Source organism: Lepidochelys kempii, chromosome 1 (genome assembly GCF_965140265.1).
Source record: "Lepidochelys kempii isolate rLepKem1 chromosome 1, rLepKem1.hap2, whole genome shotgun sequence".
In the NCBI taxonomy this organism is placed as follows: Eukaryota; Metazoa; Chordata; order Testudines; family Cheloniidae; genus Lepidochelys; species Lepidochelys kempii.
The window spans coordinates 54927334-54948546 of NC_133256.1; the positions used below are offsets into that span (position 1 = coordinate 54927334).

At 42.0% G+C, this 21213-nt stretch overlaps 1 protein-coding gene across 6 annotated transcripts in view; it reads right to left on the bottom strand.

Annotated features, from left to right (window-relative positions):
* Nucleotides 1–21213, bottom strand: part of WDFY2 (WD repeat and FYVE domain containing 2) — a 148585-nt gene that overhangs the window by 69483 nt on the left and 57889 nt on the right. For all 6 annotated transcript variants that reach the window (XM_073343033.1, XM_073343043.1, XM_073343052.1 and 3 more), the window contains exons 2-3: nucleotides 11816–11883; nucleotides 3353–3426 (exon numbers count right to left, since the gene is read on the bottom strand). In XM_073343033.1, coding sequence (XP_073199134.1) covers nucleotides 3353–3426; nucleotides 11816–11883 — 142 coding nt within the window. The remainder of the gene's footprint in view (nucleotides 1–3352; nucleotides 3427–11815; nucleotides 11884–21213) is intronic.

Sequence of the window (21213 nt, forward strand, 5' to 3'; positions counted from 1 at the left end):
AAAAGATAACTGTAATTGCATAGTCAACAGTAAAGTTTGTTTATCCCCCAAGGGACATTATGAAAGATGATCAAAGTGGTTTCTTTTTTTTAAACCGGAAAATATTGCTCAGGATTAAGGATATTAAGGATTAAAATATTTCAGAAAATGCAGAAAGTTGGGGCTGCTGCACAGAGTTTGGATTTGAAGTAGGATTTTCATTCTGGATTTAAAACAGTCTCCTTGATCTAGTTTGCATAGTAGAATTCGCAGGGCATATTCTAGAAACAAAATAAAGTTTAAGATCTCAAGTTTTGAAGTATCGTATTCTGTACAGAATACGAATCAACAGGGTGGGAGGGTGACGTAAACTACGATTTAATCTTCTTGCCTCTAGAGGAAAGAGATATTCTAACTGCCACAATCTGGGTGAGCAAGCCATCATCAGTTATTCAGTTACAGACATTGAAAGTGCTTCATACGACTAAGTCTCTAAATATCTAGCAGGAGCAAATGATAGAAGATGTTAAGATAAATTCTTCCTGATGGTAAAGAGTCATTGTTCTGAATGGGGTGTTTGATGGGATCTTTTCCTTGAGGCCCAACTGAGGGCTTGCCGTCCACACAAATGCCGAGTTTGCATCAAGCTGGAGTGTAAGTCTGCCATAGATTAGCCTGCCATGCATTAGGTGCTCATGAAGACAAGCCCTGAGTTCATGCAAGATCTTTGCTTGCAACAAGAACAGTAGGAGAATAAGTTATAGTGTATAAATGTCCTTACCATTAAGGGAGGCAGAGCTTTTAAGATACCTTTATAAAAAAGGAGGTTTCTTCTTCACAGCCACTTGCGTGGGAGACTGGCATCTCCTTCAAAGCTTAATTCTCCTTCATGTTGGAGCAGAAAGTTTGCTTTTGGAGGGAAGAGTCCCTTAGCTTCTAAGGGACCTGAAATAGACCTAAAGATTTGGAGTGAGCAATGGAATGAGAAGTACTCTTCAAAAACAGCTTTCCCCACTTCAAGCCAAGATTTGGGGAAGGGGTTGCAAAATGGGAGTACAAGAAGAAAATACAACATGATTTTGTTTTAAGTGCCACCATTTCCTAAGGAAGTATGCAATCTAGCAGTGATTAAAATCAATCATTGTGACTCATAATCTGTCATCTTGTCTAAAGGTTCTGCTTATAAATTTAAACTTCCAAGCTGACAAGTTATAAAGGCTGAAAATAACCACTTGTGTCACTTCTAGGAGCGAAAGGAGGGAAGTTTATCATCCACTTCGTTTTACTCCATGACAAATGGGCGAACGATTCTAATCAACTTTTGGCTAGAGGTTAAGTTAAATGGAAACATAACAGTAATTCATCTCAGCCACCAGTCTTCCAGCTCTTTTTCACCAGCTCTGGTGGAACATCTGTCCCTCTACTGATTTTGACAGTAATGCAGCCTCTCTATATACAAACACCCTCCTTCTTACAATACACTACCCCATTCACCAAAATGCCAGACATATTACTGGAATCAGTCTCATTTTGAAAGTGCACGTAGAGAGAGTATTTTAACACATTTCCTTTATTTCTGAAAGTAGCATTTTTCCCCTGCCCTGTACTGAAATAGTCTGGACTTTGAGTCAAAAGTTGGTTATCTTGGAATATTTCCCAGAAATTTTGTTCTATATTTTAGAACATTTTAGAATTATTTTAGAACATAACTGCTAATGGTTCAGAAAGCAGCCATCAGATATTCCTCTGAAGGCCTGACTAATTCAGATGTTGGGGGAATACTACAAAACGTCTGTATGCTATCTGATTTTTGCTGTTGCTGCTAGTAGAACATGCTGGTACTGGCAGAGCATTTAAAGGGCCAACACAAGGAAAAAACAGCCCGAAAGAATAGAATGTGTGTGTAGATGTAGCCCTATACCAACAAACCTAATAAAATACAATCTCTTAGATTAAAAACAGCATATTTTTTCTCAATTTACTTTCTTTAGAATAAACAACATGTGTCCTCCTAGAGGATCCAAGTGCCCTGTCAATTATTTAGAATTACAAACTCAAAACACAGTTCAATCAACCCCCCCTTTCACACACTCTGGAGCAAAAATACCAACACTCCATTATGCTGGTCAGCATATTAACCCCGTCCCTCTTCTCAAAGGCCAGGTGAAACAAGTGCAGTGTGTGCTGAAAGACGACAAATGCAAACTAGATCAGACTGGAGGGAACGCTTCCCTGAAGCCCTTACAGAGAACACCCCACATTCTGTATTAGATTAATGAGGATTTAGCATCTGCACTTCTGCTGACTGCAGCTGTAGCAGAATATAATGGGGAGATGCAGTCTCAGGCAGGCGTTCCCAGGTCATTTCAGGCTTCATAATGCAAAGCCAGCACCTTAAAACCTACCAGAGAGCTCACAGGTAACCAGGGCAGGTCCCAAAGCACGGGGGCCCTGTGCTCTCTATAGGACACCATGCTTACCAAGAAGGTGGGCTAACTTTGGCACTTGTTCCAGCTTCCAAATCAATGTTAAGATATGGCCCCCTGTAAAGCACATGGCAAAGGTCTGACCGTGAAATGTCAAAGCTACAGATAACTGTACCAGGATTCTCATTTGAAAGAATGACAGAATGCCTCTGACCACCACTGCCACCTGAGCCCCTAAAAACAGTTTTTAGTCTCATCAGACCCCCAAGTAACAGTTTCCATAATAATTACAATCCAGTGGCAATAGTGGGACCCCTCTGATCCACATGGCAGATCTCTGCTTCAATATTCTGAACTCTTTACATGCATGAATACATATCTCAGAAGTTACTGAAGGAGAATGGACCCGTTCACACTGCTGTAAATCAGAACGGACTCCATGGAAGGAAGCTGTCTCTCACAAAGGAGAATTATACCTGTATGACATTGTATTAACAAGAGGGTAACCAGGACCAGTCTTTGTACAGTGCTCTGAAACAGTGCTATACATTCCATATAAAGAGCTAGCTGTATGAGTTGAGATGCATCATATGGATCTGAGAGTAACTTTATGCTCATTTGCTGTGTTCAGAGACCAATTTAGACAAGTGATTAATAATTTGATCAAAGTTGGTAAATTAAAAACTTGTTATTGGACAAGTAAACCCATACAATTTGTTTAGTTCCCTAATTCCTCTAAACCCAACTCAAGTTTATATAGCAGCTAGTTTGAAATTTGTCATGGGTCTTCTGTTTTCTGCACTAGAGCGGTCAGTGTCATTAGTAGCTAGGATCAATGTTAGTCTGTCATTTAGCCAATGCTAATTAAAATTCCTCAGCACAATAATATATACATACTTCTCAAAAGGGAAGTATTTCAATGGGAAATCTTATTTATATGTACTTACTGAGATTGAACCATTGTCTAGACCTACGGACAGCCTTCTTGTTTCCGGGTTAAAAGACATGCATGAACATGGAGCTGAAAAAAATGAACATGTTGATGAAGTTAACAAAACCATGATTCTCATTGATCTTGAAGCTCTGGAGTCCCTATCTAGTTAACACACTTACGATGCTATTCTTTATTTTACCCCTTATGATAGAAAAGCATAAACATACTCTTCCTGCAACGCTATTCAATAAACCCTGTTACATCAGGAAATAAATGAGTAGACATACAACTACTCCTTACTTCATGATCCACTTCCCCCCCCCCCCCCCAATTAAATTATTTAAACAGAAAATGCTATACAAGAGCAGTTGTGGGGTCACAGACCCCTCAAAGAATATTAAAGACATTTCAGTTTTAAAAAGTTTTTGTGGATTTAACAGAATGATTGAAGTTAATTTTCTACATTTTCTGATCTTCAGCTATAAAGTAAGAAATTATTTCTAAGGTTTACATCCCATCAGTTTAAATTCTTGAAGTAGGAAACTCCTATGGACTGAAATGTCATTGAGTTTCAACAAAATTAAAGACCGATAGTCCATAATGGAACTACAGTTGTCAAGCATCTCTATTATAAATAGATTATATCGTAACCAATGACTAAAAAGTATGATAAAAAATATTCCATCTAATACCCTAGAAACACATTATCCTAGACAACTACCACACTACAAATTTTCAGGATATACTCTTGCAACTTGCTTTTGAAAAAATTTCTTAGGCTCTTTTGAGAATCTGGTGATGTTAACATGTTGGTGTAGAGTCAGAATTTTCTATTAAGAATTAGAGTTCTATTTGCTTGTGGTTTATAAACCGCCTTTTTAATCCAATTTAGGTGTGTAGTGATAGTTTTGGTTTTGTGCCTCTTAATACTGTTGCTGAAAGTTTCAATCAAGTTTCTGCAGGACAAGTTCGACATTACAACTGGCAATTTTAGCAGAGGGGCCAGGAATTCTTGCTCCTTCTGATTTTTACCATTAATTTTATATTGATCACAGGAATAAATAACTAAATATTTTTAGTACTGCTTTTCACTGGATTTTCCTGTTCTGTTTTTTTGTAGCCCTCCCCCTGACCCCTAACTAGGTGTGTGCACTTGTTTCTATAACTAGTGAATACCCTATATATTTTCAACTTGTTTTCTCAACTGTTTTAAACACACACTCTAGACTGGTATCAGAACATTCATCAATCCAGTGGATCCTCCATGTTCTTTATTTCGTGGCATAATCAAATGAAGAAAAGACAATACAAAAAAGTTTGTGTTGGACATTTAACTGAAATTGCACCACCATATGGAGTTTAGAATTGTATTGATTTATTTACTGAGGGGAGAATACAGAATAATTTATGGCAACAGAAACTCAAAGAGCACAGACAGACAGTCAATCAAGTAGTCTGAGAGTGGCTCTGATTACTTGTTTTTTCACTTTATTTTTTGGAATGTCTAACTTGATGTTCAACGAACAAAGAAAAAAGGCTTCAGTTAAAAAAGGAAGCTGTCACAATGAAAAGTATTTTGTCGGTGCTACTAACACCACCAGAGATTATCAAAGTGAAACTGGTAAATAGAAAAGTTTACTTTTCATCATTTTGCCATTTACTTAGTGGATTTAAAGCAATTTCAAAGCAGTGAAACTAAACTGGTCAGTTTCACCTTCTGTTAAGAGGTCATTTCAACTGCTGGTGCATTGGCACAATGCTGTTATGTCTGGATTTCTAACACTGCAGGGCAGTGTTTAAGGCAAATGATTATTCTTTTAAAGAAACTTCATGAAAATATTTGTATCATACCAGATTATATAAAATCCTTAATACCACTCTCACCCTACAGTTTAGGTCCAGTGCTAGCTACGGTCTAATCCAAATAATTTCTACTACCGTTGCAAATACCATTAACAGTTCACAGAAAATCAGATTTTGACAAATCATTGTTTTTTCAAGTCATGCTTTTTCCAAAACACATATAAACAATGTGTCAGTAATGGAGCTGACCAAAAAAAAAAAAACAAAAAAAACTTTTGGGTATAAATATTCAAAAGCACTTAAACAACATAGGCCTAGTATAACTATTTCTATTCATACCACCCATAGTGTAAATGCACCTGATTCCCCTTTCTCATATAAAGCACCTTTTTACTGGCTTATTTACATTCACCCTAGGGGGTTGAACTGCTTTAATTGTACCAGTATAGTTAAAGTGATCTAGCCGGCCCCTTCCCCGAAGCCCTCCCCTTTCCCTAAAGCCCCGCCCATTCACTCAAAGAATCATAGAATATCAGGGTTGGAAGGGACCCCAGAAGGTCATCTAGTCCAACCCCCTGCTCAAAGCAGGACCAATTCCCAGTTAAATCATCCCAGCCAGGGCTTTGTCAAGCCTGACCTTAAAAACCTCTAAGGAAGGAGATTCTACCACCTCCCTAGGTAACGCATTCCAGTGTTTCACCACCCTCTTAGTGAAAAAGTTTTTCCTAATATCCAATCTAAACCTCCCCCACTGCAACTTGAGACCATTACTCCTCGTTCTGTCATCTGCTACCATTGAGAACAGTCTAGAGCCATCCTCTTTGGAACCCCCTTTCAGGTAGTTGAAAGCAGCTATCAAATCCCCCCTCATTCTTCTCTTCTGCAAGCTAAACAATCCCAGCTCCTTCAGCCTCTCCTCATAAGTCATGTGTTCCAGTCCCCTAATCATTTTTGTTGCCCTTCGCTGGACTCTCTCCAATTTATCCACATCCTTCTTGAAGTGTGGGGCCCAAAACTGGACACAGTACTCCAGATGAGGCCTCACCAATGTCGAATAGAGGGGAACGATCACGTCCCTCGATCTGCTCGCTATGCCCCTACTTATACACTCGCTATGCCCCTACTTATACTCCATCCCTTCCTCCCCGTTGCTCGCTCTTGCTCACCCTCACTTGCTTTCACCAGGCTGGGGCAGGATCTTGGGGTTCGGGGGGGGGGTGGGATCTGGGCTGGGGCCAAGGGGTTCACAGTATGGGAGGGGGCTCTGGACTAAGCCTGGGGCAGACAGTTGGGGTGTAGGAGGCGTGAGGGGTGAAAGCTCCAGGAGGGAGTAGGGGGTTGGGGTGCAGGAGCGGATTTGGGGTGCTGGCTCCAGGAGGGGCTCAGGGTTGGGGTTTGGGGTGCGGGCTCCCGCTGGGCAGCACTTACCTCAGGCGACTCCCAGTTGGCAGTGCAGTGGGGCTAAGGCGGGCTCCCTGCTTGCCCTGGCCCCACGCCGCTCCCGGAAGTAGCCAATGGGAGCTGTGCGGACAGTGCTTGCAAGCAGGAGCAGCACACAAAGAACCCTGCTCCCATAGGGGCGTGCTGGCTGCTTCCACGAGTGGCGCGGGGCCAGGGCAGGCAGGGAGCCTGCCTTAGCTGCGCTGTGCCGCAGGACTTTTAATGGCCAGAGATCGCGATCGACTGGCAGAGGTTCCAGGATCGACCAGTCGATTGTGATCTATGGTTTGGCGATCACTGCTTTACATAATTATTATCCCTAGGATAATAATATGGATTCAACCAATACGGATTTTATTTAAAAGTGATCATTTTCCTACCTAATGCATATCCTCATTTACAACGTATTTCACTCTCCCCGAGATCACAGTAGTTTGTATTGAAACCATTAAAACTAACATCAGATAGGCAGAGCAGGCTACCTCTTGGTACATAACTGAAACTCCACCCTCCTCTATTACAGTAATAATCCATTCTGCACTCTTAGTATATTTCTCTTTGCTAGACTGTATCCCTTTCATAATCTTAAGGCCATTTACAGGCAAAAGTAAGGTTAAACAGTGCTCAAATGCTTAAGACTAACAAAGCCTTCATGCATGTGCATGAGGAGGATGAGCTGCCTGTAGTTATCTTTTAGAGGCCCATTGTAAGCCTGCTGCTAAGCCAACTAACGTGTAGTGAACATGAGAACTATATTAGCTTGTTTTTCAGTCCATCCCTATTAGCCATATAGATCAGTAGTGCTTCTTAAGTCTGCGTTTTTATTGTCTGTTTCCTCTTGTGATGCTAGTGGGATGGCTATGCTTGGGAGCAGGGATTTCAGCACATTCTGGTAGCAAAGAGACATCTTTTCCCACACCTACATCCTTAACCAGTCTTCTTAGACAGTCACCGCTCCAGTGCTGCTTTCTCCTGGCTAGAGAAGCTAAAAAAGAACTGTGTGAAGAACACAGCAATGCCACTCCACACTCAGGTAGCAAGGTCACTTCTGGTGTAAGAGGTGTGTGGGCAGTGGGAGCGACAATCACTCATGTCTCATCCAATAGATTTCAGAAACAGTGATATAGAAAAGACACAATGTGTCAATTCAGCAGGCAATACCCCACAGCCGTAGGATTATACTTGTACGTACTTAGAAAGAAATGATAGAACAGCATGACTCATATTCAATAGTTCCAAAGTTTTCCAAGATATTGGGAGAGGGGGATGGTGCAAGATGTTCCTCAAAATTGGGGGTGGGGTGAGGCTGACAGGCCAGCTCAGGGCAGAGCAATAGGCCAATTTACTTGTGTGTGATTATCAAAGAAACGTTAAACGTACTAATTCACTTGAGTGTTAATTTATTTCAAAGGAAATGTGAATGATATGGTCTTCACTTATCTACAATCTGTTGATTGCTGTCGATTTACATTATGTATATCCCTGTACTTAATTAACCGTAGATCAAAAATTTTGAGAGAGTACTTAGATGAGAATTTTCTTGAGGTGTAAACTTCATGAAAACTAATGAAGGATTGTTCCCAGTTATCACATTGCGCTTACATTATGTTTACTCATCATACGAGAATGGAACATTAGAAATGTAAAATGTCGCTAACTTCAAAGCACGTGTCACTGTGTTTATATTTAATCAGTAAAAGAAGAGTTCATGCAGTGAATGAAAACACCTGCCAGATTGCTTTCCCTGGAAAGACGCTACAGGAATGGATTCAGCAACTGAACATGTATCTCTGAACTGTTTTGGATGCTAACAGGGTGGAATACTAATCAAGTGGACAAGGATCCCTAGAATTACTCTGGGTAACCCTGAGGAACTTTTGGAAATTTAGCAGATTACTAAAATGTTAAGAATTGTAGACTTATAAACTTTGACTTACCTGTTAATGCATGTTACCTGCTTTAAACCTCACAATAACTCATTTTTTTTTCTTTTTTTTTAATTATTAAACTAATAAACCTTTAGTTAGGTTTACTACAGAAATTGGCTGCCAGCATTGTCTTTGGTGTGATGTCAAGAGTATCCATTGACCTGGGGTAAGTGACGGACCCTTTGGGGTTGGGAGTCACTTAATGAGATGTGATATTTGGTATAGTGACCAGTATCACAAAGTCCAGTTTGTCTCGGTGGCAAGGTAGGCTGAAGAGCCTAAAAGGACTGTTTGGGACTAAATGGTAAGACTAACAGATTGATCAGGAGTGCATATTTGTTACTAGTTTGGTGAAATCTAATTGTAAACTATATCACCAATTTGGCGTATATGCCCTGACAGTCTGACCTGAAATTGGCACTCATAACTGGGAGCCATTTCAGACAGCCTGACAAGTGGTGCAGGTGGCAGGATTCACATGCCACAAGTCAATTGGGCTGAAAGATCAGAACAGGGAGACAGAGGAAAATCTACAATTGCCCTGCTCAGAACTGATTTGAGACAGAATTAATGAGATGCCCCAGTGTTTTCTCAGGACACCCACCATTTGCAGACACACAAAACCCAACCCTCTGGATCTACGGGATCTGAGCAGAGGTAACAAAAATCTTAAAACACAAATGTATGCAAATATTTAAAGAAATCAATATTAGCCAAAGCAAATGAATGCCATTGCTGGAACAGATGTCCTAGCGGACAGAGCTAGCTAAGGGAACACAACTCCTTAGGTCAGATTAACAGAACTGCAGCTGTTATAAATCAGCATAGCTTCATTGACTTTGATGGAGCTACCTAATTTTACCCCAGCAGAGTATGTGGCCAGTATGTTGCTCAAAAACATACCGGAATATAAAGACCAGTCAAGCACCGAGATTCCCACGAGCTCACCCATGGACACAGATGGGGGTTAGAAGAAACGGCCTGCCAGGGACACCTGGAATCCTTCTCGAATAGGGTAACTGGGGTGTTTCCCCTGTTGAGCATGTTTTGTTTTGTTTGGAACATGTCAAAAAATATAGCATACTCCTGCTGCAGGATGTCGGTAACCCATCAATACAACAATGCTGTACTAAGACCCCAAGCTTACAAGCCATTACTGGGGAACTAAACACTGAGTAGGTACAATGCATTTCCCAGTAAAGAGATGGGTCTGTCAATCAGCAAGTATTAAAATGTCAACTTAACATGTAAATATTCTCTGGTTGGGAGAGCAAGGCTGAGGGAGGAAGAGAGATGGGAAGAGCGTTACATGTTAATAACTCAGATTCACAGGATAGTTTTGGTTTTCAGTACACTATAAGCAGGTGGGGTTTCCACCCAGCTCTGAATAGAATCCCCACACACTTAGCTCAAACTTACCCTTCTCACCCATCCCAATATTTTCTTCTTTATTGGCAACTCATAAGCACAACACAAACCAGCCTCAGCTTAAGCTTTCTCCCTAGGGTTTCCATGCAGAAACCTGCCTTAGATCTTGTACCCTCTCTAAAAATCACTCCCCACTTCTGTTACATCTGTGTGAACTCACTTAAGGAGCCATATCTGCTAAGGAGTAAGCAGCTTGACAGGACTTTAACATGGTGCATCAGCAAAAGTCATGACACCCTGTTGTGTACATCATTTATAAACTTCCCCCTACAACTAATGCAACCCTTCTCTAGAAGGTAGCTAAGATTTGCCACACTGAAGAAGACCACTGGCCTGTAGGAACAGTATCCTGCAGTAGCCAATTCCAGATTCTTGCCCAGTAAGCATTTTAAAGGTTATAGTGCTATAGGAGAAAGGGGTGAAATCTGAAAGGTTCTTACTTGAGACTCCTCAGTCTTGACTGACCCCTTTAATGGCAGAATTTTAGACTGCACTGAGTTTCCTGACTTTTGGTGATTTGCATTACATTTGTATATAAAAGTGTTCAAGCATTCATTCATCACCAGACTCAGTGATTCTAGTTTCCTCTTGCTGCACTTTCACCTCGCCTCTCCAGTATTCCATTAATGTCCTTCAGGACTTTGTCCTCCATCCTCCACTCTTTTTCCCTTACACACAGATCTTCCCCTCTACTCATGAATTCTCTCCTACTCTTTACTCACCTCCAATAGTCTTTCCAACTTCCATACCTGGATATCGCACCCTCAGTTTGCCCCTCCCTTCTAATGGAGCCAAATTCTGCTAGCCTCCCTCACAGCTCCAGTTCAGAAACTTGGTGTCTCTCACCCTTTTTCTCCTCTTTCCATTGGCAATATCCATTTCTGATCTTCCTCTACATCATTATCTATGGAACCCACACTCTTCTCCATTCTCTACTGCTTAACTCTGACAAAAGCCACAATCATCTCCTCCCTTAATTTTTGTAACATTCTCCTCTCTGGCTTCCCTCAACTTCCACCTTCCTGTACCTCCAGGATGTCTAGTTAAAAATAAGCACACCTTTTCCCACTGTTCTGATCAGATCACTGCCTACTTTAAATCCCATTACTGATTTTCCTGATTTCCCCTTAATTACAAGGCTCTGTAAACTCTATTCCTGTCTATAATTCTGTTCACTTCTTTCTGCTTTCATTCTTTATTTAGCTCATTGATGGTGGATGGATGTGCTTGACATCTCCGGATGCTGCTGCTGTGACAGAGTGGCCACATCACTTACCCAGCATCTAATTAATTGTTTATGCCATCAAAACCCATACACCAGAAGATTGAGCTCATCTCAAATTGCTATCCAATCCAGTCCCAATGCATTCTCTTCTCCTACTCTCCTCTTTGCATCTTCATTGATGCTACCTCTGGGGATATCCTCCCTCTTCTCACATACCAGACAATCCTCTCTTCTAGACCCTCTCAACAAAAGAGAGACACCACTTCCTCTGCAGAACTCCCTACACCACCTTCAACTCATACTGTTGCATCATGTATCTGAACTAGATTGTCAACTCTTCAGGGTAGGGAGTGTGCCTTTTGCTTTTAGAAAGAAATCACTACTACTAGCACTTCAGCTAGTAATAGAAACAAAGAAGAGATGTTTACAAAATATCAAATAATGTATATTACATTTTAAAAAGACAGGAGATTTTGTATTGGTTCATAACTTGGTAACAAGCTTCAGAGAACCTGGACACTTAGCTCAAGCATAGTATCTAGCGTACAATTGTGAGCTCCCAAAAAGGTCACAAGCTCAGAGGTACACGTCCAGACCCAAAGAAGTCAGTTGGCAAATACACAGTAAACAATGAACGTCCCAAAATACTTACATGGCATTGCATGGTATATGCTAGGCCAATACTGCCCACTCTCTCTCTTCAGCCACACACGGATAGTTCTGTAGAGGAAAAATAAGTTATGCATATTAATTTTCAAGTGAGTGCTAATTAGAATTACTAGACAAATAACCTTTGAAACTAAAATATTTTGCCCAGAGAACAAAATACAAGAATCCCTATGATTCCCTGCTAGCCTGCCTCAATCACTAACTGTATCTAGGGATAAGGTGACAGTTAATTCTTTATGCCCATCCCAATCCTTGGTATCTCTGCTGAATGCCCCATAATAACTGAAACTATCTGGCATCTGTGATAGCATTTTTGATGTTGACTTTTGCCAACTAGGAAATGGACTAAGGCCACAAACACATTTCATATAATCCATCAGACATTTCATTTAATCCATCAGTCATTAAGATAGCAATGACAACTAATTACTAGCAACATGAACCACATTCTAATCAAAAGGGCTCCTAAAAAAGAGGCCAAAGACCCATCTCCCTCCAGCTCATGGATGAAGCTAGAGGCTGGGTGGTTGCGGTGGAGGAGACTATAGTGGCGCTGCTGTACCCCTTTGGTGGAAAAGCAGAATTCAGTCCATAGTACTGTCAATCTGTCACCTTTTACCAGCTATAAAGTTAACTTAAAGGGTTGAACATGTTGTATGGAGGTGGAGAAAGTTACATGGATTTTAGTCCAACATTATTTGAATTTTTATCTAATTGTTATTCATCCTTTAGATACCTGGACATTTCATAGTATGCAAACTGGGTGGCTCTACCTGAACTACAGAATTTCTTGTTCAAAGGTTGGGAGTGGCTCACAGTACTGTAGTGCCCTTTAGATTCATAAAAATCAGATAATTCAGAGAGTTATAGACTTGGGACATTACACAAATATACTGAACTAAGAATGCCCCTTATGTAGCTCTTGGGAACATATGCTACTCAGAAAATGATACCTGAGGTGGTTTGTTAGTGTCAATAGTGGAAGACTTATAGTTTGGACTATTCAAACGATATGCATTAGGTTAAAAATTACCTTTTTAGGTTTAATTGCCATGTATAGATGAGTAAGTGAAGGATTAGACACACCCCAACAGATTTTTAAGGAAATCAATCAACTTTGTTTTGACACTGCAGTCTATCATGCTAACCAACATTGTCACATTCTTTCCTTGTACTCCTCTATCCATATCCATCTGTTGTCTCATCTCACATCCACTCTCTCAACTGTGAAAGCAGCTCCCATTTTGGTGTGCCTGTACCGGGTGAGCTCAGCACACAGTTCTGGGAATGTGACCTTCTGCATCCAAAAGTTATGCCACCACCGCTGGTCATCCCAGGTTTGCATCACAATCTGATCCCACCATTTGGTGCTTGCTGCATGGGCCCAGAACTGCCAGTGGCCACCTACAGCAGCTGGCCAAGTTTCATTCAATAGCCACATTATCCACTTCCCCTTAGTATTTTCATTCGTAGCGTCGCACAGCCAGCCACACTCGTAGCTGTGGTTCCGCAAATTAGAAACAGGGTGACTGATTTGTTTTGTAAGCAGCCACAAGAGCTCAGCTGATCTGTTCAGCATGCATGCTTGCCAGTGAGGTGGTGGACAGACTGAAAACTGGCATGAGAAAAACAGTAGATATCAAGATGGACCAGAGGGAATTGTGGGAACTTGACCCCAAACTCCCACAACTCCTTGAGAGCACTGATTTCCCTCAGTATCACCAAGTGTTCCTGCAAACATATCCCACAAAGTAATGTGCCAGATGGTGGCGATGGGGATAATGGGATGCCTTCCCCACAGTGCTGCACAGCTGCTGTTGATACAACCTGGCACCGTGGGGACTCACTGCACCAGCAAAGGCAGCCAAATGTGAACACACCTCCACCAAAATAGCTATGCTAGCTGCTATATGCTGACAGAACTGTTACTGGTAAAGCTTCATGCCATAGACATAGTCTTAGATTTAAGCTCCTTGTGGCAGGGACCTGCTTTTTGCTGTGTTATTACAGTGTTTAGCACAATGGGATCCTGGTCCATGGTTAGGGTTCCTGGGCACTATGGTAATACAAATTATTAACATTAAATGGAACTGCCTTTATTTCATGGTCTCCTCTTAATCAATTTTTTAGTAGACTTTGTGACAAAGTTCCTGCTCTACCTTGGTGGGTCTTGTGCTTATTGGCGGATTTGCTTATCTTAGAGCTTCACGGCAGCCCTCAGCTTGGCCGTTTTTCTGAATTCACAGTCCAGGTCGACTCCTCCTGTGTCTGACCAGGAGTTGGGAGGATTTATGGGGAACCCGGGCTCGCCCTCTACTCCGGGTTCCAGCCCAGGGCCCAGTGGAATGCAGCTGTCTAGAGTGCCTCCTGGAACAGCTGTGCGACACCTACAACTCCCTGAGCTACTTCCCCATGGCTTCCTCCCAACACCTTCTTTATCCTCACCATAGGACTTTCCTCCAAGGTATCTGATAATGCTTGTACACCTCAGTCCTCCAACAGTCTGCGTTCTCACTCTCAGTTCCTAGTGCCTCTTGCTCCCAACTCCTCACATGCACACCACAAACTGAAGTGGGCTCCTTTTTAAAACCCAGGTGCCCTGATTAGCCTGCCTTAATTGAGTCTATCAGCTTCTTGATTGGCTGCAGGTGTTCTAATCAGCCTGTCTTAATTGTCTCCAGAAAGTTCCTGATTGTTCTGGAACCTTCCCTGTTACCTTACCCAGGGAAAAGGGACCTACTTAGTCTGGGGCTAATATATCTGCCTTTTATTACTCTCCTATAGCCATCTGGCCTGACCCTGTCACAACTTGCACACACAATATTCAGTATACAGAAATGGGTACAAACCACCAAGTAGCAGCTATTAACAGTGTCAGTACAGAAACCTAACAGGTATGCTAGGGTAATGTAAATTTAGACAATCATAAATAAGGTCAATATGCCATTGTGATGACTGCAGACCGATTTTTGTGGAGGACATTAGGCTAGTTAGTTTAGCAACAGTCTTATTAGGGTCTAATAAATGGTACTTAAGTGGTCACATGGTGATCTCCTAGCACTCCCTCAGCACCGAGGTGAGCAAACTCCAATCATCCCTGCTCTTTAGAGTTGTAGTAGCATTCCAGGTTTGCTTCCCAAATGCTCCTGCCTTTAAGCATACTACTTCCTCCTCATTCAACAAACTCCTTGCTTTTCTCTGGGAGAGCGTTAAAGCAAAGCCTTCAAGCGAGCTGAGAGTTGAAATGGTTTTCCCTCTTTTGAGCAAGGAGGATGTAAAACTTAAACAGGCAGCGAACACGGTCATTGGTTTCCCTTACTCTTCAGAGTAGAGAAGTGTTTAAAAAGGCAGCAAACAGACCAGTGTCAAAACACACACCACTAAAAGGCATACACTGATCTTAGTACTGTTAGCTCGGAGGAGCAGACTTTTTGTAGTACAGCATTTGAGCTGCTCAACCACTTCCAGACCCAAGAACTAGCCTTCTACTTTTGATGCTCCAGGCTTGTTTCCTGGGAGGCCAAAGGGTTCTATCTGTTTCTGGGCCCTGCTAGATAATCTGTGGCCTCCCCACAAAGAACCTGGTCTGTAGCTAGGGTGACCAGATGTCCCGATTTTATAGGGACAGTCCCAATTTTGGGGTCTTTTTTTCTTATATAGGCTCCTACTACCCCCCACCCCCGTCCCGATTTTTCACACTTGCTGTCTGGTCACCCTACCTATAGCCTTGTAATCCATTCAGTATGTTGGCCCCTACATCACACAAGTATGGCGTATTTTTGTTAAATTTTAGGTTTGTATGTTTGTGACAAGAATGTCACATACTTTGCTGTACTATCACAACAGCATGTGTACATAAAGCTTCTACCAGCCTGCAACAATAGAAAGACAAGCAGCAATCAAAACCTGCCAAGATCTACCTCATCTGGAAATTCACTGACTGCCAGCAAGTAGGTGGCTATGTTCAGATGAATTTTTTAACCTAGTCTTCCTTGAATTTGCTTTTATCATCCCCCAGAATATTTTTATTTTGGGATAGTCCCCCACATATCTAGAAGTACCAGTTTTACCACTACTATGCTAGCAGAGGACCGTCTGTAATACCCTATTCCGCAAGGCTTTTTAAATGGAAAGTTCTATAGGAGATTCTAGAATACACCATTTAGATTATTAGAACAGATGGACACTTTGAATCTGGTTCTCCAAAATTCCCTTCTCAGTGTTCAGCATCAAATCCGGCAGCAAAAAACCAAGTTCACATTTAATTTAAATTATTCTTTATATTTTAGTTTGTACTTTAAAAAAATTATATTAGTTATTAGAGAGCTACTGAATAATGATAAATCCTGGCAGTTTAATATCCTTTGAATAGGAGAAGGCACTCAGTCCATCTTCGACTAGTAGAAAACACTGCAGTGAACTCAGATCTTGGGGGCTGCATTACTTTGCTGAAAAGCTACATTTTCTTTAAATCAGTAGTGCCTGAAGAGTACTGGAGCCTTATTAAAAACCTCAGTAATCATCATCTCTAATAGATGGCTTATCTACAATATTTTTATTTACATTGACACTGGCCATTTCTGAATGGAACAGAAATGAAGCAGGACCCCTTAATCTTTATTCAGAAGTTTCTTTTGCTTACAAAGAATTCAGGCAGCAGAATAAATATTTAGCATCAAGAATTTAGAGCATGGGAGGAGCCAAACTATCCTCTGTAAGTGACTTTCAGCCTACATTCTGCACATTTTTGTAAGCCTCTTGGTACAACACGGTCTGCCAGAAATTAAACCCAGAATTTTAAAAACCTCATAAGAAAGCAAAGCACAAATAAATGTAGTTTAAACACATTTATTATGGAAATAAAGCATAAAGTATATCTGCTGGTTGCTTAGTTACTGAAGTATAACAGAGTACCCACCTACATCAAAATCCATTCTTCCCCTGCCCTAGAATGCAAGTCACATTACCATGGAAATTAACTGTCCCTTTGAAAGTGAAGTCATATTTTGCTGCCAGCAAAGTGATTTAAAAAACAAAAAAAACTTTGAGTACACTCCATGAATCAATGGATATTTTTCTACTTTCATGACAGATACTTTTCTACTTTCATCATATTTTCATGACAGATCTTTGTGCATTCTATAGATTGAAAAACTGCATAAAATGAACAATTATGCCACTCAAAGGAGTGAGACTGCACTCTTTATATACTAAAGTGATACAAAATCTTTTTAATGCAGCTTTTTAAATACAAAATTGTTCCAGTTTCTATGCAGGAGTGTGTGTGCATGCATCCCCAGTCCAACTACTCTGTTTGACTAGACTATTAAATAAAGTGAGTCAAGAAGTTGTGTAATATTTTTTGACCATTAAGACACTTTTCCCAGATGTCAGAGCCTAATTTTTAAGTGTGGATAATATGTTAAAGGGAGTCAGAGGAATGCTTGGCACCCAGAGCAATGCAAGCCAGCAAAATGCAAAATTCCTTAGGTATCTTTGCCAGTGCACCTCTGTTCTGACCTGCAAGATCTTGTAAGCTCAATGGATGGTAAGCAGGTGGTGCGTCAATCCTCTGAGATGCAAAAGCCCCTCCTATGTGTGACTGGGTTATCCTTAGCATCCTGCATGATCACATTTTGGGAAATGGCAGATACTATTCTTGAGTGGGATGTATCTAACCATATAGAAAGCGTCTAAGCATTGTCTCTCAGTTGTGTGCACTTTAACATTGTGGACTCTGTTGTAAGAGATTCCAATAATGGCAAATATTTACTATGAAGGGATACAGTATCACATGGACTTTGAGTTCTTTGTGGCATCTGTACAGGTGCCAAGTTTGCTGGGTGTCTAAGTATGTTGTGTGGTAAGTGCTACCTCAATGGTCATATTCTGGGGTGTTTTAAGCTTTGGTTTGTTTTCTTCTAACACTTCCATTAAAGAGATAAGGTGGCCCACCTTAACTGTGCATTTGCTGTGTTCTCTGCTCCCTGCAGTTCCCCTCTTCCCCCCTAAAATGTTTGCGTTTGGTGTTTTGAAGTCTCATTCTGGGGAGTTACAGGGTGAAGGTGCTGTTATGAGGCAGTAACCTTAAGGTTTTTTGCAACTGAACATCTACAAAGTCAAACATTCTTGAGGAACTGCTTGGGGAAATGGACCAAAAATAAATAAATAAAATTAAAAAAATGTACGGCCCAGATAGGAGGAAGTTTGAAAAATGGGTGACTTTCCTGTTTTTAAAAAAAAAAACAAAAAAAACACCTTCCAGTGTAGCTTCCTCAGTATGTCTGGATAGTTGTCTGTCATGGAGAGTTTCATTTTCTTAGTACTTGTAAAATAGTCACCCAAACTAGGGGCAGTCAGCATCACTGCCCAAACACTTGAGATTTATTTTTAATTTGTATTGCAATAGCACTTAGGAGCCCAGTCATGCACCAGGGTCCCAGGGACTGTACAAAACATGGGACAATATAAATTCTTTGGGACAAGGACTGACGATCTAAGATCACAGGTACTTACCCTTTAAATTTCTGGCGCTGCATGGATTTAATTTTTAACAAACAAATGCCTCATCCTCTAAGCATTGTACCAGATGTATCAACAAATTAGTTATCTATCCCCTCTGAAGATAAGGTGATGCAGAAAGTATGTGGATTTTCTAGAGATTCTTACATACCTTCCTTTCCTACATGCTAATCAGAATCCCACTCTAACCACCCCACTTACTGTAGAGATCTGTGTCACCATGAATTTCATGCAGATATTGAATGGTCATACTGGGTCAGACCAAAGGTTCACCTATCCCAGCATCCAGTCCTCTGATAGTGGCCAATGCCAGGCATTTCAGAGGGAATGAACAGAATAGGTAATCAAGTGATCTATCCCCTCTTGCCCATTCCCAGCTTCTGGCAAACAGAGGCTAGGGACACCATCCCTGCCCATCCTGGCTAATAGCCATTGATGGACCTCTCCTCCATTAAATTTATCTAGTTCTTTTTTGAACCCTGTTATATTCTAGGCCTTTACAACATTCTCTGGCAAAGTGTTCCACAGATTTTCTTCACACAACGCACAGTCAAAACTTCCTTTTGTTTTAAACTTACTGCCTATTAATTTCATTTGGTGACCCCTACTTCTTGTGTTATGAGGAGTAAATAACACTTCCTTATTTACTTTCTCCACAACAGTCATGCTTTTATAGACCTCTGTCATACCCCTCCTTCCCTCCTCCCCCCCTCCCCCAGCCTTAGTTGTCTCTTTCCCAAGTTGAAAAGTCCCAGTCTTATTAAACTGTCCTCCTATGGAAGCTGTTCCATACCCCTAATCATTTTTGTTGCCCTTTTCTGTACCTTTTCCAATTCCAATATATCTTTTTTGAGATGGGGTGACCAGTTCAATATGTGGGCATACCATGGATTTACATAGAGACAATATGACATTTTCTGTCTTATTATCTATCCCTTTCCGAATAATTCCCAACATTCCGTTTGCTTTTTTAACTGCCGCTGCACATTGAGTGGATGTTTTCAGAGAACTATCCACAATGACTCCACAATCAGCTAATTTAGACCCCACCATTTTATATGTATAGTTGGGATTATGTTTTCCAATGTGCATTACTTTGCATTTATCAACATTGAATTTCATCTGCCATTTTCTTGCCCAGTCACCCAGTTTTGTGAGGTCCCTTGGTAATTCTGTGCAGTGTCCTTTGACTTAACTACCTTGAGTAGTTTTGTATCATCTGAAAATTTTGCCACCTCACTGTTTACCCCCTTTTCCAGATCATTTATGAATATACTGAACAGCACCAGTCTCAGCACAGACCCCTGGGGGACACCACTATTTACCTCTCTGCATTACAAAAACTGACCATTTATTCCTACTCTTTGTTTCCTATCTTTTAACCAGTTACTGATCCATGAGAGGACCTTCCCTCTTATCCCATGACAGCTTACTTTGCTTACGAGCCTTTGGCGAGGGACCTTCTCAAAGGCTTTCTGAAAATCTAAGCACACTATATCTCAGGGGTGGGCAAACTTTTTGGCCCAGGGTCACATCAGGGTTGCGAAACGGTATGGAGGGCCGGGTAGGGAAGGCTGTGCCTCCCCAAATAGCCTGGCCCCTGCCCCCATCCGCCCCCTCCCACTTCCCATCCCGACTGCCCCCCTCAGAGCCCCTGACCCATCTAACCCCCCCCCACTCCTTGTCCCCTGACCTCCCGGGGCTCCCTACCCTTAACCGCCCCCCTCGGACTTCACCCTCTATCCAACCCCCCCAGCTCCCTGATTGCGCCGACCCCTATACACACCACCGCCCCCTGACAGGCCCCCTAGGACTCCCACACCTATCCAACACTCCTGTTCCCCATCCCCTGACTGCCCCCTGGAACTCCCGACCCATCCAACACCCCCCCCCCCTTTGTCCCCTGACTGCCCCCTCCCGTGACCCCCGTCCCTAACTGACCCCCGAGGACCTCACCCCCTATCCTTCCCCCACTGCTCCCTGTCTCCTGACCTCCCCCGCCCCCGAACCTCCAGCCCATCCAACCGCCCCGTCTGCCCCCTGGGACCTCCTGTCCCCTTACCAGGCCATTCAGAGAGGCAGGATAGGCTTATTGGAAAGCCTTGGGGGTGGGAGGGCGCAAGCCATGCTGCCTGGCAGAAGCGGCCAGCCAGAGCACTGCCCGCACTGCGGTGTACCTCCAGGGGAGGGGGAACAGCATGGGAGAAGCTGGGGACTAGCCTCCCCGGCCAGGAGCTAAGGGGCTGGGCAGGACAGTCCCACAGGCCGTAGTTTGCCCACCTCTGCTATATCTACATGCTTGTTGACCCTCTCAAAGAATTCTAATAGATTGGTGAGGCATTGTTTCCCTTTACAAAAACCATGTTGACTCTTCCCCAACAAACCGTGTTCATCTATGCATCTCATAATACTGTTTACTATTGTTTCAACCAGTTTGCCTGGTACTGAAGTTAAGACTCCAGAGGTAGGCCTTTTTAAAACTGGCATCACATCGGCTTCTATACCAGATGACTGGAAGATAGCTAATTTAAATGATAGGTTACATACCACCATTAGTAGTTCTAGACTGTTACAGAAAGTTTAATACTGAAAAAAAAAACAGTATAGACAAAGCAGCTTCTTAAGACTATTGAGATTGAGGGAGAGACAAGGCAGACCAACAACTGATACCACCAGATCCAGCACTTGCTCAAGTGTATTAGGGAGAATTCAGAGGAAAAAGAATGAGCCAGGATATGGCTCCATACCCAGAAGCATCCATGTGCTGTGGGAGAAATGCATGCTGGATAATTACCATTGCATTATATTTGGAATTTTCCCTCTTACAAAGTGAAAAATTCAATACTGAATGTCAAGTTC